Source organism: Takifugu flavidus, chromosome 19, assembly GCF_003711565.1.
Source record: "Takifugu flavidus isolate HTHZ2018 chromosome 19, ASM371156v2, whole genome shotgun sequence".
Classification (NCBI taxonomy): Eukaryota; Metazoa; Chordata; class Actinopteri; order Tetraodontiformes; family Tetraodontidae; genus Takifugu; species Takifugu flavidus.
In genome coordinates, this window is record NC_079538.1 from 2093455 (window position 1) to 2118712 (window position 25258).

General features: G+C 43.8%; 3 protein-coding genes and 1 long non-coding RNA gene across 11 annotated transcripts; 2 read left to right on the top strand and 2 right to left on the bottom strand.

Moving 5' to 3' along the window:
* Window positions 1–622: 622 nt before the first annotated feature.
* taf1b (TATA box binding protein (Tbp)-associated factor, RNA polymerase I, B) lies at window positions 623–4718 on the bottom strand. 4 transcript variants are annotated; one of them, XM_057017443.1, is made up of 15 exons: window positions 4583–4718; window positions 4415–4513; window positions 4011–4098; window positions 3780–3877; window positions 3609–3701; window positions 3314–3395; window positions 3066–3234; window positions 2897–2996; window positions 2667–2814; window positions 2411–2585; window positions 2277–2314; window positions 2075–2162; window positions 1883–1953; window positions 992–1220; window positions 623–900 (listed from the first exon to the last, which is right to left on the bottom strand). In XM_057017443.1, the coding sequence occupies exons 1-15, from the start codon at window positions 4598–4600 to the stop codon at window positions 708–710; spliced, it is 1689 nt and encodes a 562-aa protein (XP_056873423.1). In that variant the 5' UTR covers window positions 4601–4718; the 3' UTR covers window positions 623–707. The 4 variants fall into 4 exon arrangements, with proteins under 4 accessions (XP_056873423.1, XP_056873422.1, XP_056873425.1 ...); XM_057017442.1 differs by having other exon boundaries at window positions 3066–3246; XM_057017445.1 differs by lacking the exon at window positions 3609–3701.
* A 2163-nt stretch (window positions 4719–6881) lies between these two features.
* Window positions 6882–12851, top strand: adam17b (ADAM metallopeptidase domain 17b). The gene is made up of 18 exons (XM_057016989.1): window positions 6882–7225; window positions 7527–7659; window positions 7737–7870; window positions 7940–8028; window positions 8190–8379; window positions 8479–8609; window positions 8677–8763; window positions 8831–8941; window positions 9154–9298; window positions 9624–9715; window positions 9856–10008; window positions 10096–10295; window positions 10373–10476; window positions 10544–10678; window positions 10749–10879; window positions 10953–11120; window positions 11227–11283; window positions 11879–12851. Exons 1-18 carry the CDS (start codon window positions 7138–7140, stop codon window positions 12257–12259), a joined length of 2529 nt encoding a protein of 842 aa, XP_056872969.1. The 5' UTR covers window positions 6882–7137; the 3' UTR covers window positions 12260–12851.
* Window positions 12351–19215, bottom strand: cpsf3 (cleavage and polyadenylation specific factor 3). Its single transcript, XM_057016990.1, has 18 exons — window positions 19022–19215; window positions 18673–18736; window positions 18513–18610; window positions 18219–18347; window positions 17157–17334; window positions 16994–17083; window positions 16756–16906; window positions 15989–16164; window positions 14744–14902; window positions 14517–14663; window positions 14278–14430; window positions 14097–14205; window positions 13874–13972; window positions 13633–13727; window positions 12999–13086; window positions 12847–12913; window positions 12645–12738; window positions 12351–12532 (listed from the first exon to the last, which is right to left on the bottom strand). The coding sequence occupies exons 1-18, from the start codon at window positions 19090–19092 to the stop codon at window positions 12410–12412; spliced, it is 2091 nt and encodes a 696-aa protein (XP_056872970.1). The 5' UTR covers window positions 19093–19215; the 3' UTR covers window positions 12351–12409.
* A 1661-nt stretch (window positions 19216–20876) lies between these two features.
* On the top strand, window positions 20877–24841 carry LOC130516384 (uncharacterized). Of its 5 annotated transcripts, XR_008947471.1 has the most exons (7): window positions 20878–21014; window positions 22241–22341; window positions 22414–22572; window positions 22678–22845; window positions 23466–23820; window positions 24015–24098; window positions 24170–24841. It is a non-coding gene; the product is annotated as an uncharacterized LOC130516384 (long non-coding RNA). The 5 variants fall into 5 exon arrangements; XR_008947469.1 differs by having other exon boundaries at window positions 20877–21014; window positions 23466–24098; XR_008947470.1 differs by having other exon boundaries at window positions 20915–21014; window positions 22195–22341; window positions 23466–24098.
* The last annotated feature ends 417 nt before the right edge of the window (window positions 24842–25258 follow it).

Sequence of the window (25258 nt, forward strand, 5' to 3'; positions counted from 1 at the left end):
TATGCTTCCTATAAATAGAAAAAAAATCAAGACGTTAAGTTGTTGTAAGTTGCCAAAATGTGATCAAAGGGATGCAAGCTTTGTTCTGTTTCCATGCTTTAGTCAGAACACAGGCAGCCTTAACTAGGCTGTATGGATTAAGTGTTTAGGGAGCTCAAGAATCAACACTGTGTGACAAAGCTAATGCTAATGAATCTCTCGAACCTGTGAGGGTAACACACCCACAGACCATTGTCCCCAGCTGACAGAACCGCGGCAAAACTGTGACAAAGATGACCTCGCGAGCAACTGTTTAATCCCTGTGTGAGTCTGTGTTGCTAGGTAACTTCTGAGTGTTGGCCCTGTTACCATGGTGATACTATTGAGAGCAGCATTTCCTGCAGTGACCTCAGCAATGATACATTCACACACAGCTTGTTGATTCCAGCGTCTAGACATCCGCTGTCCTCAGATGACTTTACACTGCAGTGGTACCGCAGTGAAGCCCAGTAACGTAATAACCTTAAACTCAACCACACAGGATGTTCAAAGAGCGTTTCTATGGATGGGAGGCAACAATGTCGGTTGATCTCACATGAATGATTTCCATCATACATGGTGAGCTACATTAAAAAGAAAAAAGGACCAAAATAAATTTGTTTATTCTTAAAAGAGATGGTTTCACTCATAAAGGTCCAAGTATCCACATCATTTCAATGTTCATGGATCTAAGAGGCTCCCTGAAAGTCCCGGTCATTCAAGGTTCCTGTGTGGTTGGTGAACAGGCGGCGTTCCACCTTCAGCACTTCTTCATACAGACATGCTGGTTTGATGTCCAACAGGAAGCAGAAGAGCTTAAGGAACCACTTGAAGGTTTGTGGCAGTGTGGCCTCCACCTCCTCATAGTGACTCCGACAGGTCCTGCAAAGATGAACAACAAGCATGTTCCCTTGAACCTGTTAGTCTGTTCCAGGGTTGAAACCAGGTCTTAAGTGGTCCTCAGAAGACTCACCTGGGTTTGCAACGTTTCAGTGCTGGGTGCCAGTACCAAGAGTTCCTGAGAGTGTCGGTGTCTAGAGGTAGGGACAAGATTCCACCCAACTTCTTCTGGTGGAAACTGGGACCATCTGCTTCATACTGATCCCCCCAGCAGAACCTGAAACTGCACGGACTGACGTGCTGGACTGCTGCTCGCTGAGAAGACAGCTTCTCATAACACACTCGTAGCTGCTCAGCTGTTCCTGAAGAATGTTAAATAGAGCCATCAATATTTAACATTTATTTGATGTTTTCATTAGAACTGCAACTGTTATTTCCAGTTCATTGAATTATCACTTTTAGCCTTATTTTTTACTTCGAGGTTGGACAAACTCTCTGAGGCTGAGCTCTTCTCACCCTGGGAAGAGCTTCCCTTCTCAGGGTGAGAAGAGTGCTTTGAGGAGTGGAGGACAATACAAATTAAAGAGGACACTTGACAGGTTGTATAATACTCCCAATGGAGGAGCCATCTCTTTTGATGACTGTTTGCTGTCTGATAGTTTCACAAGATGCAGGTTACTGATGGTCAACTATATGACCGTGTAAATAACTGCTGACCAAGCGCAGGGTGCATAATCAGATATTACTGAATAAATAGTAACAAAGATAAGTGAACTGTTCTGTTGTGATGTTAATATAAATCCAGCTATAGTACAAGAACAAACCCTGCTGGTCACAACAACTTGAAGTTCTCATCTATGCTTTGATCACTATCTTATTAAATGAGTAAATACGGAGTATAAAATATATAAAAAGAAATCCTGAAGTTGTCAAATGTCATTTTAAATGTGAATTTCAATGACATCTTTGGTTCAGGTTTCTTTTAAATTCCGAACACACACACACACACACACACACTTCTCACTCTTTTTCTTCATCACAACACGCCTGTCCTTCTTGTCAAGGTGCAGAGGTTTGTCCCCTTTCCACTGTTTCCTGTAGAATAATCAATAACAATCACAACATTCTATTACTGACTGAAAACACACAGATCTGATCTCGCCTAACAAAAATGAAATGGACTAACATGAAAAGTGGAAACCATTTCCTGTCTCACCTCACAACATCAACCTTTTGTCTGTTTTGAGCTCGGATAAGAACCCCTTGCAGCAGCCGGTACCACCTCCTAAAACTGAACTGGTCTCCTGTCATGTTGCAGTCCAAAAGAAAATCAGACCAATCTGGTAGCTCCTCAACTTATAATGTTGTCTTATGTGTACAGCAGCTCGCCAGCATCGCTGCATCCAATCAGAACTCACCTGCATGTTGGTGTTCAATCGTTTGACTGGATAAATCCCTAAAAAAAACAAAAAAACACACAGACACACACAAAGCATTTGGGTGAGGTATAAATACCTGGAACCTATGAGACAAGTAAGAAAAGAGTGTTCACCACTCAGTTTGGTCATTGAGCCCAAACAGGAGCTTCATGGTGATGATGATGAGGGCGGCGGTCTGCACATCATAGAGCGGGACAGCAGGATGAGCTGAGCAGCCACATGTATGAAGTTTTGGATCCATCATTCCAGTGCGCTCGATCAGCCTGCACAGCAATGGATGGAGCTCAACTGGAACAGAACCAGAGAGCAGAATAGTCAGCATCATCCTGGCCATGATCTGTGTTTATGGTGAGCATTTGAGCCTATAACCTGGCAAATTGCTGTCAATCAGGTACCGCAGACTGAGCCTGACGGGATGCAGCAGAGTCTGGCCAGTGACTGGAGGAAAAGCAGGAAGTTGAAGGAATGAAAGCAGAGTCTCTGCCTCCCTATGAATGGCAGTGTGGGACGGCACGCTCTGGAGAACAGACAGAACACAGAACATATCTTAGAGCCCGCTCGTGGTCCTGCAGGAGTCCAGTTTAGGCCCAGCAGCTGACCTCCACTCTGAAGATTAATGCGTCTTTGCCCTTTATGTTCATCTCATCTGGAAGTTGCTCATATGCATTCACATATGGAACGTGACCTTTATTCACCAACCTGCAACACACCAAACCAATTGTCCAGGACTGGTCAGAACTCTGGCAAACATTCCAACGGACGTATCACCTGAGGAGGTCACTGAGAGTCAGAGCTTCACGGCTCCAGACCAGAGCCAAGTGGACCAGAGCAAGAGTCTTGCTCATGCTCATCAAACTCTGGCTCCGCCCTCTACGAGCTGACAGGTGACTGACGTCTTCATCAGAGTTGGAGCATGCCGACACAATACAAGAGTGGTCTGTGGAAACAACTATAACCAATCAATACAAACATGAAAACACACACACACACACACACACACATGTGCGCACGCACACCTTGGTTAGATCCAGAAGTCTCTCCGTCAGATTCAGTGACAAATGACCTCGAAGACATTTCTGCTGAGCTTGAGTCAGTGTGCTGAAAGACAAAGAGGGGCACAACCGGGGGGGATCAAATTTTGAACTCTAAAAGGAAAACGATGACATATAAAAGGATTTTTTTTAAATTAACTGGCTTGTTTGGATTTAAGGATTTCTTTAGAAACTTGTTGACGTCTTGTGTCTTTAATTTGGATTTGGATGGAACCATTTTCCTGATGCTGATAGAAGCTTTAGTTTGCTGTGAACTCACCAGTTTATAGTGGGAGATTCTAACTGGTTTGTGGGTGTAGGCCTGTCGACTTTTCTGCAAATAAAGTCTCCACATCTCACATAACACATGATCCTAAAAAAAACAACACTGATGAATCTGTTGTGTGTGACTCTCTTCCTGTACTGTTCAGTAAAAGACTGAAGCACAGACCTTGAAGTAGTCACCAACTCCTAGTCTGAGAAGCGCATTAGCCTGGTTCCTCAGGATGAACTGGAACCCTTCACAGATCATCCACTCTCGGCCACATTCTGCCAGCCAGAATTTAGAAAATGCTCTTTAAAAACAAGTGATTCAAGAGCAGCAAGCAGCACAACGGAAGCAGCATCTAAAAGAAGAAATGTTTAAGTATCCATCATGTGTGTCACACTCAGAATCACCAACCTGTTCTCGAACTTTTTCTTCCTGTGCCAAATGTAGAGATCCTGCTGGAGCCAGGAGTGAAGCTGGTGTCCTGCACATCTTGGGTTCTCTGATGAGATGTGGTCAAATGGTCAAAGGATGGTTTGCACTTTGACCGCACTTTAGGGCTTGATTCAAAGAGGTTGATAACCCTATCTACATGCTCGATCTCGCTCAACCAAAAAAACTTCCTATTTGTTATGGAGCAGATCGTTTCTACAAGAACACATGTCAAACTAAAACCTTCATTCAAATTTCAAATTTTAGTAAAGAAGCTGATGATATGAAGAAAAGATCCTTTCCAGGTTTAACATTTGTCCCTGCTGGGGTCAAGTACTTTAAACAATTCTCTATATTACAATGACATAGTCGTTCTAGTTGTTTACCTCGATGACATTGTGGCAGGTCTTGCAGTAGAACCGACCCTCGTCTGAAACTCCCCAATCCACCGCCGAACACTGAGCACAGGCTTCTGAGTATCCTGCCTGCACACACGCTGGGTTAGCTGCCCTTATTAGCTCCTGCTGCTAATCACATGTAAAAGGTACAGTTACCGTGTCTTGTGCGTCCATTTTCCACCAAACAGTAGCACAACCTGGGTGGATCAGACAAATTCAAGCCAAACAGTTACACGTGAAACTACTTTCTTCTTCTATTATTCCTACCTTTGCGATGCTACTGAAGCGCTCTGCTGCCACCTACAGGTCGGAAAAGCAACTAAAGCTTTCCCACGTTCTTACAAGAACAATGATGTTAGGTTAGGCGATAATTGAGGTAGACGAGATGCAATTTTGATCACAGAGTAAAATCAATATTTAACAGACATTTTAAGTTTGGATTTGAAGAGAAAGTGAGGTGATGTTTCTGAGCTCTGAAGGTAAAGAGTTCCAGAGTGGAGGACAGCTGGCTCTCCTCCATGATGGAGAGACGGACGGGGGTGCAACTGTTCCTACAGGCTATAGTGGGATAATTGAGCAGGAAAAGGAATAAGGGGCAGGTTAGAGACTGATTTCTGATGTTGGTAAAACCAGTTTTCACCTCTAGAATTTGGGTTATTACTAAGGTTCAGAGGGATGGAGAGAGAAGAGGAGTGGATGATGGCAGAGGTCAGGGGGCTAGAGTTATAATGCAAAAGCAGTCCTGCAAGGGTGGATATGACTATCCACGAGGGAACCAGGGCCAGTACAAAGAGGATCAATATCAATGTCCTTAGTTTCATAGAAGAGGGCTTAGTGGTAAATAATGTGAGATTGACACTGAATGAGATGAGAAAATGGTCAGTGATGGAGATTTCATCTGCTGAGCAATCAGGGGGAGGTGAGACCAGAGCAGCCAATCGAGTCCCAGGGTGGGAACACAGAGATATTGCTGAACTCCCAGGATGGAAAGTCTCTATTTCCGTTCTGTATTTGGAGAGAGAATGGAGCGATGTGTATCTGTGAAGCTGCATACAGCATAGAGATATCAGAAGTTCCCTGTCAAGAAACCAAAAGGAAGTCCAGCTGACCAATTCCAAGCTCAAGAGAATCTCAACCTGGATGTTGCTTCAAACAATCTTCTTCAAAACTTTGAGAAATCATGTTTATGATCAAATTCTTCTCACTTTCAGCACCGAACTCAAGCCACACCGGGTTGCAGTTCGAGTAATTTCTCCCCGCCTTCAAGCGATTTGCTCCTCAGCGGAAATAGTGAAATAAATGTTTATCTAATCTTTATTATTTATTCTTCCAGTGCAGCCTTTCGTTCATGAGTGTGCCACTATATCAACGCTCACAAAAATAATTGCGGTGTCGATCACAGCGTTCTATTTTGAAAGCTATTATTGTTTAATTATGAGCGACACAATCTGTTCTCATGGGCGCCGAAATTGCCTCCGCTTCACGGCGCTTCCGCGTCCAGTGTGAACCCGGGGTAACGCTGGAGGGAAGAAATATTGACTGTGTATTGTCATGGAAATGTTATCAATCGTCAATACGTGAGTTTGAGTTCTTCTCTTGTCTTACGAGACCCAATCGGACCGAACTTGCAGCAGAAAGTCCTCCGCTGACGGTGTATGGTTTAAAATCATTGTCAATCAAAAAGGGGTTCAGCCTTTCCTCCAATCATCGAATCCAATCATCGTTAAGACACGCCCACTAGTTATGTACCCAGAGAGTCCAGGGGCGGGACTAAATGGTGGCAATTATCCAATGAGCGTCGAGTTTGAAGGCGCTTAAGCGACAAGATGCTTCTGAGACAACTGCATCAACGCTACAGGAGTATTACACTAGAATAATGGAATCAGTCGATCTGAATCAACTCCTCTTCGCGATGAACGCGTTCTAAAGCTTTTGTATTCCACGAAATGCTCACAAAACAGGTCATAGTTACCCATGTCATTTTTTACATTTCAGTAGAATCTGGGCTTCCCTTGCTGCACTCGTGTACGCGCCACAGACAGACAGACAGATGGATGGACAGACAGATAGTTCTTGTTATTTTTCACCAGCAAAGCGGATTTGATGAGATCACATGGTGTAAAAAGATCTGACGGTTCTTTTCTTATATAACAAAAACATCGATTCAACGATACAATGTCAAATTTCATATGGGTGAACTGATTTATTTCACAAGGGTTTGTTTTGGTTGTTTGTTTGTTTTAGAAAGTAGAACAGCGTAAACAACAAATAAATACTGATGGAACGTCAACGGGCTGAATAAAAGTTGAAATATATATATATTTATAATACTTTTAACATTAATCATGTCCATCTGTTCTCCCCAAATGACTGTTGCTGTTTGCAGCTTTAAGTTTAAGACTGTTCTGCCTCGTGACAACACGGGTGCTTTTATTGTGAAGGCCGCCGCTGCATTTCCGGGACAGCTGCTTGTTTCCTTGCGAATTCACGCAGCAGCTGCGTCTTCCTGGTTTAACCTACTTGTTTTATAATCTTTTAAATAATACGAAAGTTACAGTCGTTTGAATCAGGGCACATTTGCGTTTCATTTTAGATTTGATGGAGTGTTTGGATTTTTGTTTAATATCCGATTTTTGTTGAAACAGTCGATAAAGTCTCCAAACTAACATTTTCATTCTCTCTGGAGGATTAAAGCTTTATTACCGACTAAAATGAGAGAACCTCTTTGTTTTTTATCATTGCTTGTGTTGACTGAGTTAGTCATTTGTCCTTCAGCTGAACCTGAAGAGGACCATGAGGGTAAGATTCTTTACTTCAATGTAGACGTGAACAACACAGAGTCAGTGTTATACATTCAAGAGGCTCCAATCTGCCCTATATCACGGGATTAAAATTTAATATGCCTGGAAACACCCGGGGATTTCCCATATTTACATTTGGTTTACCATTGTAACAATAAAAAAGTTGTTGCTTTAGGCATATAGATGTAGATCCCATCGTGTGTAACCCCAAATAACAGGGTGATGATGATAATAATGATAATGAGAGGACATAATGAAAACATTTCATTTACTTCAAATGTGCCATGTTTCCGCTGTAGGATCTCTCCGGTCCATGTTGGAGGACTTCGATGTGCTTCCTCTGTCTAACTTGCGGACACACTCTGTTCGCCGCCGTGATGTCCAGACGGAGAATTACGTGGAGAAACTGATCAGCTTTGATGCATTGCTGAGGTCATAGGTCATGTTTTAAACAGAACAGAGCCCCAGAAAGAGTCCCAGAATGCAACAGTGAATATTTGTGTTCACAGGCACTTTACACTGTATTTGAGGACCAATGATCAGCTCTTCACTGATGACTTCAGGGCCGTTGTTGTGGACCAGGATGGACAAGAGCGACACTACCCCGTCAACAGACACAATTACTTCACCGGACATGTTGTTGGTAATGACCATCGTGCGTGTATGTATGAGATACTTCTGCGGTACAGAATCAGAGCTTATTGTGTTGCAGGAGAGGAGAACTCCCGTGTTCAGGCTCACATGGATGAAAATGAGTTCTCTGCTCACATCCTGATTGACGGTGGCGAGTACAATGTTGAGGTCAGCCCAGTACAGAACTACCTAACACATGCAAACAATCAAATGTTTTAATATTATTCTATCTGATCAGCATTTCTTCTATTTGGTTAGAACTAGCAATGTTCAATTTGACTTTATGATGCTTCACTGTCACTAATGCTTGTTTGTTCAATAACACATAGCCTCTGTGGAGGTTCACATCAGCGCCCCCTGATGGTCGGCTGCTGATTTACCGCTCGGAAGACATCCGGAACCTGCGAAGATTGCAACAAACATCGGTCTGCGGTTATGTGAGGTCCAATGCCTCCTCTCTTCTCCCAGAGAACAGGACGTCTGTCATGTTTGAGGACCAGGAGCATCATAAAGACCACAGTAGGTTGCACAGTTGCTCCAGCTGCAGGAAGTGACGGTTCAATAACAGTCTGCCAGCATAAACGTGTGAGTTGGGTTCTGACCACTGTGCTGTCTAAGAGTCGGTGTTCCGAGCGAAGCGGCTGGTCCCAGATCACCTGAAGAACACATGTCCTCTACTGCTGGTGGCTGACCATCGCTTCTTCAGGCACATGGGCCATGGGGAGGAGAGCACAACCCTCAACTACCTGGTGAGTCCAAGCCCCTGATATTATGATGATACAGTCTCTATCATTCTAATTTACTCCCTCATTTCAGATTGAACTCATTGACCGCGTAGATGACATTTACAGAAACACCACATGGGACCAAGAGTTCTCAGGTTATGGGGTTCAGATCCAGCAGGTTTGCAGCAGAGCAGACAGAATGTCCAAGCTTACAAGGGTTGAGCTGATGTTTTATTTTCTGTCAGATCATCATCGAGAAGAGCCCCACTCCTGTCGCGCCAGGAAAACGCCACTTCAACATGAGAGGAAGTCCAGTTGAAAACCGAGATGTGTGGGATGTCAAGAAGCTCTTGGAGGTAACTGACCATGACTCAGAATGTCCGACCCTATGATGCCGTGTGACCAGCATCCCTGCAGCAGATCTAAACCTAAGCATCGGTTTATCTGTATAGTCTTGATTTTACCTGACACATACTATTGGAACATTATCATTATTAGTTGCATTGCAGTGCTACGCTAACGGCATCGTTATCACTGCAGCAACATGTCTCTTAATCTGTCCAAGCAGCAGTTCAGCGCTGACATCGCAGACAAAGCCGCCAATGTGTGTCTTGCTCACTTATTCACCTATCAAGACTTCGATGAAGGCACTCTGGGCCTGGCCTATGTCGCCCCATCCAAACCAGATATCGCTGGCGGTCTCTGCTCTAAAGGTACAACTGAACACATATGTACGTTGCAGACCCGCTGACTCATCAGAGACATGTTAGTGAATGTTTACGTGCACATAAATGCATTAGTCCGACCGATATCCGGGTACCTGACTAAAATGCCCAGTCAATGAGATGGGAAGGTGATTTGCTCTGGCATGTTTACACCTTGTTTACACCTTAGACAACTCGTATTTGTGCTTCCATGTTGGAAACTGGAACCGGGAATGAATTCCAACCAGACACCAAAGTCCAATTCTGAGCATTGTTGGATTAAACTGTGCGTGAGACATTTCACAGAGACTGACTTTCCTGTTTATTTTCCCAGCTTCTCCTTCATCTTCTAACCGGCAGAGGGTCATGTACTTAAACACGGGATTAACCAGCACTAAGAATTATGGGAAAACTATTCTGACGAAGGTGAGCAGTTCTAGTTAGCATCATATCATCAGGAGTTATTGTCCTCAACACTGTTGGCCAGTTTCTTTCCTGCAACAGCCACAGGTGAGTCACTCACAGTAGCCCTGAGTGAGGAAGAACTATTGTCTGTCTTTCAACAGGAAGCGGACCTGGTGACCACACATGAGCTCGGTCACAACTTTGGGGCAGAACATGACCCCGATGACATGCCAGATTGTGCCCCACGAGAGGACCAGGGTGGGAAGTATGTCATGTACCCGATAGCCGTGAGCGGAGATCACACAAATAATAAGGTGCTTTCCTGTGGTAACAAAGGCTGTTCGGTCCAACTTGTAAAGTCTGTCTGATGTGTGGTCATGATACATGCCTGCTGTGTCCAGTTCTTCTCAAACTGCAGCAAACGTTCCATTGTGAAGCGTCTGAAGTCAAAGGCTCCATCGTGCTTTAGGGAGCGGAACATCAACGTGTGTGGGAACTCTCGGGTGGAACCCGGTGAAGATTGTGACCCAGGTCTACTGCACATCAACTCCGACAGCTGCTGCACCCCTGACTGCAGACTGAGAGCTGGTGCACAGTGCAGGTGAGTGACAGAGAGGCTCAGGTCGATGTGACAGAGGGACTACATATCCCATGATGCTGCTGTGTGTCTGGGTCTAGTGACAGGAACAGTGCGTGTTGTAAGAACTGCATGTTTCAGCCTGAAGGGGAGGTTTGTCAGGAACCCATCGATGCCACCTGTAAAGGACACTCCTACTGTACAGGTTAGTGTGGCTGTGGTCACGCAGCCTGACTGCAGAGGCGTGATTGACAGGGACGCTTGTGTTCCAGGAAACCACAGCGAGTGTCCTCCTCCGGCGAACGCTCCCGATCACACAGTGTGTCTAGACAACGGAAAGTGCCTAGATGGAGAGTGTGTGCCTTTCTGTCAGGCCTTCCTCATGCTGCAGCCCTGTGCCTGCAATGGTAGCATACACACACACACACACGCGCGCGCAGGTCTTGGGTCTAATAAAGTGCCCGTCTCTGTGTGCAGAAACCTACACCTCATGTAAGGTTTGTTGCCGTAATAATGGTGGCATTTGCACCCCCTATGAGGACCAGGATGGCCAGTTCCTGTTCCTGCGTAAAGGGAAACCATGCACCGTGGGGTTCTGTGATGGAGCGGTGAGTCTCCTCCAGTTCTGGTCCAACTTATCTGAACTGCGGCACGCTCAACATTAATACTCCATGTGTGCAGGGAAAGTGTATGAAGCAGGTCCAGGATGTGGTGGAGCGTTTGTGGGACTTTATCGACAAACTGGACATCAACACCTTTGGGAAGTTTCTGGCTGACAATATTGTGGGATCCGTGGTGGCGTTTTCTCTGCTCTTCTGGGTTCCTCTTAGCATCTTGGTCCACTGTGTGGTGGGTCTCTTCTCTGTGTTCGTTTGTTTATACCAATGCTACATCTCTCATCAGGGTTCTGAACTGTGTACTGGTTCATTGTTGCTGTCCATTTTGTCTTTTTCAGGACCAGAAACTGGATCAAGAGTTTGAACAGAACACCAAGTCTCTTTTCTTCCCGAGTGTGAGTTCCCTCTAATCAAGTGTGAATAATTTCTGAATCCTTCATATTAGCACCTGCCCCATGCCCATTTAGGACAATTTGGTGGACTAATATAATCTTACCTCAAGTTTTAGATCCAAACTTCTACAAAGAAATCTTCCAGTGACATCATTTATATTGATTAGAGCAGAGCTTGCATGTATTCTGACGTGTCTGCTTAACAGAAGGTGGATTTCTGTTGGTATGAGGGTGCCAAGGTTCCCATCTATGGTCTGTTTAGGATTTATGATAAAGTGGGTTTTCTGTTGATGTGTCAAAAATAAGCGTCAGCCCTCATGTTCAGCCTGAGTGAAGATCTCTTGGGATAAAACCTACAAGTCTACCTGCATAGGTCACCTGAAGCTAGGCTAACCAAGCAGACAAATCCGTCAGAGCTACTAGTGCCTCTGTCACTTGATTAGAATAAACCACCAAATTAAATTAATATTTGTTTTGGCTTTTAGAACTAAATAATTGGGGGGTCTGGTGTTACAAAAATATCTTCATCAGCACTACAGACTGAGGGATCCTGGCTGAAAATCAACACATTAACTGAATCCACCTTTCTTTTCCCCAGAATGCCGAGCTCCTGAGTAGCCTGGAGTCTGCATCCCTTCGGCTATTTAAACCTCCGACTGTCTCCATTAGCAACACCACAGGTCTGCGATTACAGCCACCATGCCCCTTCCAGACCAGCACTCCTCCAGTTTCCATCTCAGGTTCTGACTCAGCCACTGGACCTGCTCACCACCCTCCAGTGGACACTTTCTGCATGACCACAATCCTGGAGGACCCCAGCTGTGACTCCTATCTGCTACATAATGCTCTGGAGGAAGACTTTGAGAGGATAAAAGGGTCCAATCAACCTTCTTTTGAGGATCTGACAGATGAAACTGTGACAAAGAGATACAGACAGCAGAGACAACAGGACATGGACAGCAAGGAAACCCAGTGCTAACGAAGCACCTCTGGACACCAACAGACACAAGCAGACTCGCTGCCGACGTGTTGGCTGTAGCTGCAATGACTCGGACTCAAACACTCCAGACTTAAAGTGTAAACACACACAAATCAAACTTTTATTTTGTTCCTGATTTCTTAAAAAAGGTCAACATGACTGATGAGTCCACCCGCTGCTTGTCATATCACTGGAGGGGCTGAGAGCGTCATAGAGCCGGTGGACGGCCACCTCCACCATCTCCCTCAGAGACTCATCTTCTGAGCACACCGCCTATGGAACGAGGACAGAGTGATGTCACAATTTCAGCTAAAACTTAGCTTACAAGAGTGTTTTCGTCTTACAGTTCAGTGAGAGGGTGTTTGGATCAGGAGGTGTTACTCACTCTGGTTTGTGTGTCGATGGACACTGCGACCCCGTCCACCGTCACGGTCACTTTTCCCTCCTTGAAGTTAACGCAGTCTTCTCCGAACATGTCACTGTGCACAATGAGCCCTTTTTTTAAAAAAAAATCTGAAGCGCTACTTTCTGCTAAGGTTCTTATCTCACAGCATTAGATGAATCTAATAAAACAAATATCAACTTACTGCAACATGAGTTCCAGTCTTTCAACAAACATGCCTGAGTCAAGTATTTCTCTGTTGCCCTCAAGAACTGAAACAAATATTGAAACATTTGTCTTACTGAATGAAGCTAATGAAGCTCTTATTGCATCATCAAACCATTATTTTTTCCTCACATTTCTGTGCGTTGGGGTTAGACTGGACCTCCAGAATCACCGTAGTGACTACGTCAGCATACATGTCAGTGAGTGGGCTTGCGATCCACTAATGACAAAAACAACAGATCAGTTACTTTAAGCGCCATAATTACTGTGTTTCGATTTAGAGCACCTAGACTGCCACCATCAGTTGGACTGGCATGTTAGCATGCTAACCTGCTATGCCCATTAGCATAAACTGAATATCCCGAGAGGCTAATGAGAACATTTAAGTGTGAAAACTGCTGACCAGTCCAAACAAACCTCCGGCTCTTGAACTACAGCAAGCCAGAATGATTTATTTATAAAAGATTTATAAAACATGAAACACAGGATGAAGAACACAACTACTCTGGAGCGGTCTACCAAAACCTCCATTTACTACCTGTGGACCGGTCAGCGGCAACATCTGATTTCCTTTTATGCTATTTATTGCTTCTGTATCTAGTGTTATAACTTCTCTATGTCACTCTACTGACAAACTCATCTAGTTTATGACTGGACAAATGCTAAATGCTCTGCCTTGTTCATGCGAGCGTGGTCTAGGAAACAGCATTGACTTCACAGTACGACTATGAATGTTAAATCACACAACATCGATGTTCAAACTGACCTCCAGAAGCACCATCCCACCCTCGTGAACCAGGGTGACGTTCTTAAAGATCCTGATGGTGATCTTAGATGCTCCTTCCATCTGCTCCACATCTCCTGAACAGACACACAGTTTAATTAACATTATTCTGTATGTAATCAACATTACCATGTTTCTAAATGGAGAAGTTGACAAAAGCAGCACAAATATACAAACCTGCTTATAATAGTGAGTGATGCATTATGGGAAATTTTTCACTCACCAGTGAGGCTACGGAGTTGACTAACCAGCAGAGAGATGGGACCAGTATAGGGAATGGCCTGAGTCTGAGTCACAGTACCCACAGACAGATCCGTGTAGTCTTGACAAAAGGATGGCAAAAAAAACATAACATGTATTTCTGAGAAGACACTCTCTTTGTGCCTGACCCCCCCACACACAGCCAAACCACACACCCACACACACACAGAGCCAATGTGACTAACTGGGCAGGTCGGATGGTGTCACGATGTGATAGTTGAAGTTTCTCTTGACCAGGATCCCAGAAACTCTCTGACCCTGTACGCATTTCCTGTCAGTCAGGGAGCCCATCACCTACAGCAGAGCATTCTGGGAGTTAAAAGAACTGCAGCAGAGCATTCTGGGAGTGGGGCAGAGGTTACTGACCTTGGCTAGCTTCTCTCCTCTAAAGTTGAGAGTGACGGCCTCCGTGTTTCTCGGGTTGTGGACTTCGATGTGAACCTCATCATTGTCTTCATATTCTCGGATCAAAGCGGCTTTCAGACGGGCCATCTCGTTTTGTTCCCCGTGAACGAGGATCTAACCCCGGTATATCAACAAGAAATGCAAGGTCAGACACAAACATGGCGTTCAGAGTGCTGGGGCGAGAAGGTTGAGAAGGTTACCACATGAGGAGGTTTGAGAGCTCTGATGAACTCGCTGGTTTGCTGATAATCTGTGTGAGCAGAGAAGGAGATGTAGTCCACCGACATCTTCAGTGCCAGCTTCTGACCCGACATGGTCGTGATCTCATCAGGCTCCGACATGATGTGCTACAACACACACACAAAGATCAGGACACATTCTGACCTGTGAGTAAGTTTCAGTGTCTGGTCGTGGGGAGCTGAAGCACCTTGGCGAGCGTCCCCTCCACGCAGTAACCAGCAATGATGACGCCGTTCCTCTTGTCTGTGCACCAGCTTTCAAAAAGTTCTCTGGACAGACCACTCTGCATCATGCCTGGAGATGCCATCACCACGCTCGGCCCAATGTCATCAAAGTGGTCCATACTCTGAAAGCAGAAGCCAACATGTTTTCCTGGACGATTCTGGGTGCTGTGATGGTGGAAACCAGCTACTCTAAACAAAATACCGCTGCTACACGTGCACGTGTGAATTCTAAAGGGCTACATCTTCTGAAGGAGTGTGACCGGTTCTTCCTCATCAGTGGACAAGAACATCTGCTGGACATAATTAAGTACAGAAACCAGAGAAAAGTTCATTTCTCTCAGCACTCAACAATTTTGGTTGTGCATAAGAACAAATGATACTTAGAAATTTGGGAAAACCTGAAAGCTGCTCCTTAGATACTAAAAACAAAACCAGGTTAGACAGTTAAGGGTTAATGCATTTATCAACATCTTCTAGTGCTGTCAACTAACTGAGCCACCAGCAGAAGTGGAGGAAGAGAAAGAAGGTTACAGAAGCCAAGGGTGGAGAACTGAAACCGACAGGTTTCAAATATGTCCCTAGAAACTGAAAATGAACTCCTGGTTCTGGATTCCAACTCTTAAAATAAATAAAATGACAGGATCAAGATTTCTGCTGAGAACAGATTGTACAACACTGGTGTATCTTAAATCAGAACATCAAAAAGTTGATTTTTGTGAAGTGATCACGACTGTTGAACTGGAAAATTATCAATAAGATGTTTATCCACTGTATAAAAAACTCTCACAGAAACTGCTGGTAGAAACACTGAGATGGTAAACTCCACCAATTTGATAAGAAAAATTGGTAAAGTAAGCACTTAAACACAATGTGGATGTGTGTATTTATGTTTGAAAAGAATTATTGAGTAACTACAAACTTGTATGTATGCTTCTGAGGTGTTTAACCATGGAAAGTTATATAAAAAAGGTGACTTTAAGCTGTCAGATCACAGCTCTGGAAACCCTGGTATAAGGTGTTGCTCGATGACACCGTGTGGTTGTGTTTTGTTCAGTCAGTCTTCCCAAAATCACATTTTGAAATGGACCTAATTTTGTCGTCTTCATGAATAGTTCTTTTGTGTTATGATGATAGTCCTCTGGTTGGTTATGCTGACCTGTAATAGAAGTCAATCACACTGTTTTCCTCCCCTTCTGTGTCACGCTCACCTTCAGGTTGCTGATGTGTTTGAAGACAAAGGGGTTGTTGATGTTGATGGCCTTGCGGATCTTATCATTCATGGCATTAATGTAGGTCTGGTAAACAGCCATGCACTTCCTTGCCAGGGAAGAAGCGTAGTATATGGGAATGTCATGGAGCTCTGGATGGTTCTGCCAGTACTCATCTAAGTATCACACACAGAACACAGGCAGGTTCAGGCAGACCAATGAGGACCAACAGAGGTACGCAATCACTGTAGCTGCAGCTGAAGTCAAGTAGACACACAATAAACAAGGCTAGTAGCATAAACCTGGAAATACTGCACCGGACCACTTTTATTGCAGGTGGTAGCAAATACTTGAGAACTTGAACTTGAAAATGGACTGAACAGCAATTTAAATGTACCCTGTATTATGATAAAAGAAAGTTTGTTTGAATGAGGTGGTTTCATCATTGCCTCCATCTCCACGCTTCAATATTGAAAGCTCAGCAGAGCTCTCCTCTACACAGAGTGTGCAGTGTCTCACATGGCCGCTGGTCAAAAACTGTCAAAGTTCCATTTAGACGTCAGTCATATTTTCTGAAAAGCTCCCCCATCAAACTGATTCAAAGCTTTTGCACTGCTCTAGAGATGAAAAGATGAAACCCAAATGCTGGCTTCTCTTCACTGGTTAGAGGACTTCTGCTACATATGTGGAAAAACACAGCATCCTGCATTTTGTGGAATTAAGTTTAACTAAACTTCCAAGTAGAACAACCCAAAAAACGGCCTCACCAAGAATGAGTAAAAGCTCCTGAGCTCGGCCCAGAGCAAAGACGGGAATCAAACATCGGCCCTCCCTGTTTACGATGTCATGGACAGTATTACAGAACCGAGCCTCACGCTCCTCCCTCTTCTCATGGATGTGAGTCCCATAGGTAGACTCCTAGAGTATAGACAGGTGAACAGGTGAACAGACAGGCAACATCAGTAAGAAAGTTTGACGTCTGTGTTAAATCAGCATTTATCTCACAGTGATCAGAATATCTGGTTTCACACTGGGAATCTCTGCTGCCATCAGGTGCCGGTCCTCTTGACGGGAAAAATCTCCTGTGTACAACAACTAACGCACGCACACACACACAGTTAGTGTGATGGTGATGTGTGAAGATGAGGAAGAGGAACAGTGAACGCACCTTGACCCCAGCTATCTCAATCATAAACATGGCAGCACCCAGAACGTGACCAGCGTGGTAACACCAGAACTTGATGCCAGCGACCTCTTTGACCTCGTGGAAGTTGATGGTCTCAATCTTTTCCATGCTCTCCTCCAGATCAGTCTCCGTGTACAACATGTCATCTGCTGAGATGTTGCTGCAGTAAAAGTACACAGAAGAGGGAAAAGAGAAGTTAGGACATTAATAACAAAGGCAAGGACAGCCTTAGGGTCTTTTCACAACTAAAGACTGTGATCTGAAGCTCCCCGCAAGTTAAGAATTACTCTCTAGGCTGCTGTGTCACTTTATCTCCTATTTTCCAGTAAAGGGCTTCATATTCTGTCATCTGTAAAACTCCAGACTTCATTGACAGTCTGACAATGAGACGCAGGTTCAGGTTTAAAAAATGAATGATTTCCATGTGCACAAATTAAATCACGATTCTGTCCTGATTTTCTTCCAACATAAAATGTTTTTTGAACTGATTAACAAAACAAAAGAAACACTGAAATGGTGATATAGCTTGAGTATGAAACAGTGAGATTAAGACCAGAAGGAGCAGATATTTTGACAAAAGCTTTGTTAGTAGGAGCGTAAATAACAAACACAATACATCTGGATGAAGATGTTGACACGTGGTACACACAAAACTATAAACGCATCAAAGGAACTCCATTTACAATCAATGATGACATCAACAAGACATTCTGACTGCATCGAGCTGGCAGCAATCTAACCCGCATCCTCTCCCACTGGATGGGGATATTGACTATTTTTACTAGCAACAAACCAACCTCAATACTTTCCTGAGTCCACTCATGCAAAATAAAATGCAATTAATATAGAAGCCATATCAAAACCAACAATAACACTTGACCTGAAGAGTCCAGGCCTAGCATAAGCAGATGGCCTCAGAATGTTATAAAGATTTTGGTCTATTAAGTCTGGTCCTTCAACTGCACAATTCTTGGGTCATCACTGTTGTCAGCTACATTCTGCCTACATAGATGTAGGGCCTACATAAAGATGTTGTATTCCTACCTGACTTTGACATAGTCTGACAAAAGCCACCGGTAGATGGCTTTGGTGGCATGAGTCATGAAAGTTCGTCCTTTGAAGCTGGTCTTCTGCAGGAACCAGGGAAGAGCTCCACAGTGATCCAGATGGAAGCTAGTGGCACAAAAAAAGCTAATAGTTATCAAGGGGCTCCAAGCTCAATTTTAACTTGATGTTTTCCAACACGTGAGGCAGAGGACAGCTTGTCCTTGATAGCACCTCATCTAACAATTACTTAATAGACCTATAATATAATGAGGAATTCAGAATGGGACTCACTGGCTGATGAGCAGCAGGTCGATCTCAGCCGGATCAATCAGGTCGATATAAGGTAGAGCATCCATTCCCTCCAGGCCAGGATGGATCCCGCAGTCCAGCTAAACAAAAGAAGACAGTTACACGCGCCTGCTTACATTTTTTCAACTTTGCAATTATTTACCATTATTTTTCGTCCTTTGAACTCTAGGATGATACATGATCGTCCCACCTCCTGGCCAGCACCTCTAGAAACACATCAACCACTATCAGATGATGTAAATCTAAATTCTGGTAAAGTCTACAAATGCCCAAACGCAGCTTTTTTTTTTTTTTTTTTTTTACAACACATTACATCAGAAAAATTGCAAAATTAAATGCAATCGGGCGATTTATTTGCATAAAGTGTTGTTATATATTCCTATTGTGAATAAGGATGTAAGCCTGTTTTAAATTGTACAATAACGGATTAAATCCGCTACAGTCTCTGCAGAACACGAGGCTAACAACAGCTAAAACAGTTTAAAACTCACAGAGGTCGAATCAACAGTTGATCACTTTCCTCTGCAGGAACTGTGACTTCACTTTTACGTTTAGCAGCCATGTTTTGATTTTAAAAAACAAAAAAACATACGTATATCTATAACACAAACTATTTTAATCGTAGCCTAGCGCCAATATCAACATGTTTGGCTGAGATGTCATTTCCGGAACCCGTGAAACTGTTTCCGTGCGGAACATCCGACCCCAATTAGTTCCGCTATTACTCCGTTACAACTTTACTTATATTTATCGCACAAAAATGATAGTTGAAATTGATTGTGAGAATATGTTAGTTTATATTTTTACGATTTTTTAAACGAGTTTTGATGTTTTCAACATTTGACATATGTTGGTAAGCCATGTACGTATGGGGGCATTACAATCAGAATGACCTCCCTTTTACTAAATTTTAAGGTCAGTGTTGAGTCCTTTTTCAAATGATCACAAGAAACAAAATAATTTTCAAGAACATTTAATGACTCCTATTAATTCCCACAGTTTAATAATGTCATTCCAAATATGTGACTTCTCAAGCATCACATCTTTACATCACAAACTCATTCAACTAATTTCCGAACTCATTCAAGTTCACGAAAGATCGACGTATTTATGTGCGGGCTGGTACCAGGCCGCACAAGAAATAATCTAATATTTCCTTTTTATGTATTAGCTGAGTCTGAAGAATCATTTAATTTGAAAACCCTTTTGAGAAATGACTGTCTTACACACCATAATTGAACCCAGAAGTGAGCAAAATGAGTAAGAAACAGATGTCTTTGAAAAAAATTTTGCGAAAGAGAAAAGGCACAATGAAGAGATGGGAGAAGAGCCCACCTCCAAGAAGAAGAAAGTTTTTAACAGACAATACCACAAGTCCCACTTGACATATGGATATATCCCAGTAGGTGATTCACACATTAAATCAAATCAATCTTTATTTATATAGCGTCTGTTACAATCAATCAATCTTTATTTATATAGCGTCTGTTACAATCAAAATTATTTCTAGGTGCTTTCCAGAATCCCAGGGCCTAACCCCCAACAAGCAATGGTGGCAAGGAAAAACTCCCCTTTAACAGGAAGAAACCTTGAGCAGGACCAGGCTCATGTAGGGGGACCCTCCTGCTGATGGGGGGCTGGGTAGAGAGAGAGGAGAAGGGCGAGGACAGGTAGAAGAAAGATTAGGCATAAATGAATTAAATACATTAATTATAATAAACTGCCGATAGAATAAAGTGGGCCAGCGGGTTTCAGAGGTCGGCAGGTCAGTATACAGCTATAAAGGCGGCGATACCTGAAGGTGAATATGGGGGGGCAGAGAAACTACACAAGAAATAATATCATCACTGATCTACTTGGTGAGGAGGAAAGGAGAGGAGAGGCAGCCATGACCCAGAAGGGTTCCAGCAGCCTGGTGATCAGGTGATCATGTTTCTGGACCCCGGCAGCCTCTGCCTATAGCAGCAGAACTAAGATATTAACCTAATAATTAGACGACTATGATAAATATGAGAATTATTTATCTAAATATGATAATTATGTCCTCAAGATAACTGGAACTACAGAATTACTATCAGCTTTCTCAAAGAGGAAGGTTTTAAGTCTGATCTTAAAAGTAGAGATAGTTAGCAACGAGACGGTGAGTTGCTTATGCCCGAAGTGAGCTGCTTATGCCCAGTCTACTCTATTGTTTTGTTTTGGTTGCTGTCACCACAGAAAATCCCGTTTAACACAGATGTAATAATGTAATAATTATTCTCATAGATGTCGGAAATTGTTTACACATTTTAGACTACAGGAAAGACAATATTACTAATGCGCATTTTGTGCAGCGCCATGTTGTACAGAGCGCGCTCAATGCCTGAGAGCAGCCCCTCCCATACCCACTTCCTGGGAGCTGCTCCCCCCCCACGCAGATTCGAGATCAGAACCACCCGTTGTCAAACGCATATTTGGACCGCTTAACGCCGTCGAGGTATCCAGGTAGGTCTCGTTAGAACCGCAAGACTGTAAAATATATCCATGTGAAGTTTCATAATTTTAGCTTACTCGATGATGGAGAAACGACGAGTTAAACACGAAGGTCTGAGCCCTTTTCTCCCGCTCTTTTCTGCATTGAGTTAAGAGGAGATTTGAGCGGACCAGTCGGCGATTTAGCTCGTTTTACTGGGCGCTGGTTAATTTAATGTCGTTCACTTCGTTTCCGAGTTAATCGGGGATTATATCTACAAAATGAAGTATTTTTTAATCAATCTCGGAGCTTCCGGGACAGAGTTATGGCGATTTTTCTTTTTTTTGGAAGATTTTCGTTCAGAATTGCTCCGCGCTAGCAGCCCCTCCCATACCCACTGCTGCCTCCTCTCACACACACGCAGATTCGCGATCAGAACCACCCGTTTTCAAACGCCTATTTGGACCGCTTAACGTCGCCGAGGTAGGTCCCATTAGAACCGCAAGACTTTGAAATACAACCGTGTGAAGTTTCATAATTTTAGCTTACTCGGTGACGGAGAAACGACGAGTTAAACACGAAGCTTTTTTCTCCCGCTCTTTTCTGCATTGAGTTAAGAGATTTGAGCGGACCAGTCGGCGATTTAGCTCGTTTTACTGGACGCTGGTTAATTTAATGTCGTTAAATGACGTTTGCGAGTTAGTCGAGGATTATATCTACAAAATGATGTACAGTAATTTTTTTTATTAATCTCGGAGCTTCCCGGGACATTGAGTTAATATGAGATTTGAGCGGACCAGTCGGCGATTTAGCTCGTTTTACGGGACGCTGGTTAATTCAGATATATGAGAAGGGGGAGATAAATGGGAGAGATGGGATATGAGAGATAGAAAGAGGGAGAGATGAGCGAGGGGGATAAAATGGGAGATATGAGAGAGGGGGGGGGGGGGATAAATGAGAGGGAGAGATACATGAGAGGGCAACAGGAAGAGAAAAGAAATAAAGATAAAAATAAAGACAAATATTGATTTCAGTCTTTTAGCTCTTGTCTACCAGTGTGCAGAAACACACGGCTCCAGCTCGCATGCTTCCAGGGTGAACCCGGTGTCTTTTCTTCAGCTAACCTGGCTGGTTGCAGGATGGTCAGCTGGCCTCTAGTTAAGATGGCTAACCTTGCTGTTCTTTTTGACCCATAATCCTTTGTGGAAAAAGGTGTTTTCAGGTGACTTTAGAGATCTCTTTTCAACCATCCTAACAGGAAGCCGTACGCCTCATGGCTCTCAAACCCCGCTGCATGATGGGAGTAGGACACCAGGTCAGAGTGGAGCCTGGATCCCAGTAACCCGACACACCCTTCAGGTAAAACACACTCCTGCATCCCTACAGACACACAAGGTGGGACCTTTGTATTTCATTCTTTGGTTTACTCAGAAATGAAGAAGAGTACGACTTTGGCTACGATGATGAGCCTTCCCCCTCGCCTCAAGGCTATTGCAGGACCCCCAACCCTCAGACCCCGGGGTACCTGGAAGTCCCATCACCGCAGCTCAACCCTCAGTACAACACCCAAACCCCTGGAACACCAGCTATGTGAGTTGACACCTCCTGCTTCAGACGTTCATGGGCTTTATTTCTGTTGCCAGACCTTTAACATTTGAATGTGTGCACCTTTATTGTGTGTGTGTGTGTGTGTAGGTATAACACAGAGCAGTACTCCCCCTATACAGCTCCCTCCCCTCAGGGCTCATATCAGCCTAGTCCCAGTCCTCAGAGCTACCATCAACTGGCGCCCTCAGCTGTTGGGTACCAGAACACGCACTCTCCCGCCAGCTACCATCCAACACCGTCTCCCATGGCCATCAGGTACGGCAGGGTCATGTCTTTGAAACGGATTTTGACCCATTTATCAGCATCTGAGCTGAGACGGGCTCCTGGTGATTAATTGGGCAGAGTTTCAAAGCGTTTGTGCCAGAAGTGAAGACGTGAACACGTGTGGTGTGCAAGTTTAAGCAAAGTACAGACTTTTCAACCGATTGGTTTTGTGCAAATCCCCAAACTAGTCGTGGTCAATATTCTGCCTCCACTTGCTGTAATTGGAATATTGGTATAGCTGTCTGACTTTAGCCTGGATGAAGTCTGTAGATTCTCAATAATCCAGGTCATAGTTATCCAAGGATAGCCTGGATGAAACTCGCTAGCTTGCAACAAAAGTAAATTGCAATCAACGAGTTAAAATGACTAGCGGCATTAATTAAATATTGCATTGGAGCGCTAAATCTTCGACAGCCTTGATAGAATTCAAGTATCCGAAATGTATGGCTGTAACATTTTACCTCTTCATTTTTGAGAAAGTTCCAAAGAAGAGTGCAGAGACTTAAATATGAGCACTGTTAGCACAGCAGATTTTGGTTCCCCTCAGTGGTCCTAATAAAAATGCAGATTCTCTCTGATGTTTGAGAGATTGAAACCATTTTTGCCTCCAGGCTAGTCCAAGCCCAAGTCCAGTGGGTTACAGTCCAATGACGCCTGGAGCGCCCTCTCCTGGAGGGTACAACTAGGCGCCAACATGGGAGAGGACAGAGAGGCCACAGGGATCCTCACAAGTTCTTCAAACCCCGAAAGGTTAAACAGAAGAAGGAACCTCCACTTGACACTAAAGATGTGGAAATTGCAGTTGGTGATGGTGGTCCTGAGTCCTCTCTCAGCAACGAGTTAGAAGAAACGATAAAAATTACGAAGCAGGGCAGCAGTGACTGGGTGACCACCAACATCTTGTTCCGGGTCAAGGACTCCTTCATGCATCTCACAGGACAGACTGGTGTTGTCAGGAGTGTCACGGTAAAACACGGTTACGGGACTGTTTATTGAAACCTGGAGGAATATTAACTGTAAAAATCCAGCAAACATTAGCATTGAGCATTGGCCTAGGGCCACAAAATAGGATTTAGGTTGTGATTAGATTTTTCCATTGCAACTTTAAATGTGAAATATCTAAAACCTCAAATCTTCTTGGATGGGTTTTAATGTTCCAGAAGGAGGCAGCACTCGGACTCTTTTCACTGTTCAGCATCAGCTCAGATCACCTGGAACCTGTCACTCCCACCAAAAACAACAAGGTAACGTGGCATTGGTGGCTGGGGAAACTGAGAGGAAAGCCATTAATGACATTTCCAACTGAATCTTTCAGGTTTCAGGAAGGAGTCTCCAGTTGACGCTACAGATGTGGAAATTGCAGTTGGTGATGGTGGTCCCGAGTCTTCTCTCAGCAACGAGTTAGAAGAAACGCTAAAAATTAGGAAGGGGACTTCACAGAATTCCAGGCCCTATCAGGAGACATTGCCACCATTACTGAAAACAAGGGGAAGAAAAATCCTTTAAAACTGTGTAAACGAAAGATCACAAATTTCTTAGCAAAGTGTTTTCTGAACGTTTGGATCTGTCGCTTGATCGGCCAGCTGAGGAAACGACACCCCAGGCGATAGAGGCGATAGCAGCGAATCAGTGAGGTCTCTGACATCGCTGCTGTATCGTATATGTGGGGGAACGACCACATTGGATCATTTCAATTTTTTTATAAGATGCCTATAATTACAAGTATCCCTTTTTTGAGATGTGATTTATTTATTTTAATTTGTGGAAATATAGGCACAATGTATATTATTTTGAGAAAACTGGAGCGAAAGTTCGAACTTGTTCCGAATGTTGGGGGGGGGGCAATATGGAGACGCACCTTCCGATTCCTCAGACATGTACTATAAGTGAAACAAAGACGCATCGTGTCCTCATTGTCTGCTATCCACCTGCTTACACAGGTCTGTAAATGTTATGTCTGTGCAAATATATTGTATGTGATAAAGTTGACGTGAGTCATGGTGGTTTGTTATTTGATGAAGAAACATGCTCGTGCTGGCCACTTGCCACCATCATAGGCGAGAGGTCAGCGCTTAGTTCGACAAAGAGTCGGCGTGTTAGTGACTGAGGATATGGAGTTCCTTGCTGTTTCCTGATGAGTACTTGATGAAAATGTAACTTGTCCCAGTCCATAGCTGATGCCGCAATACGTGTTTTATTATCTTTGATTATAACAGACGTGCAACATCGAAAGTGGGTTTATTAACACTACAAATACTGATTGTTACCTATGGCGCATTTGCAAATGCGAGTGATCCAGAATAGAGAAATGTAAAGAAATGTTGATTCCAAGTAGAAAGATTATTGAATTTTGGAGCAGCTAAATTAGACCAAGAAATGATGGTTGATGTCAAGGGTTTATTGT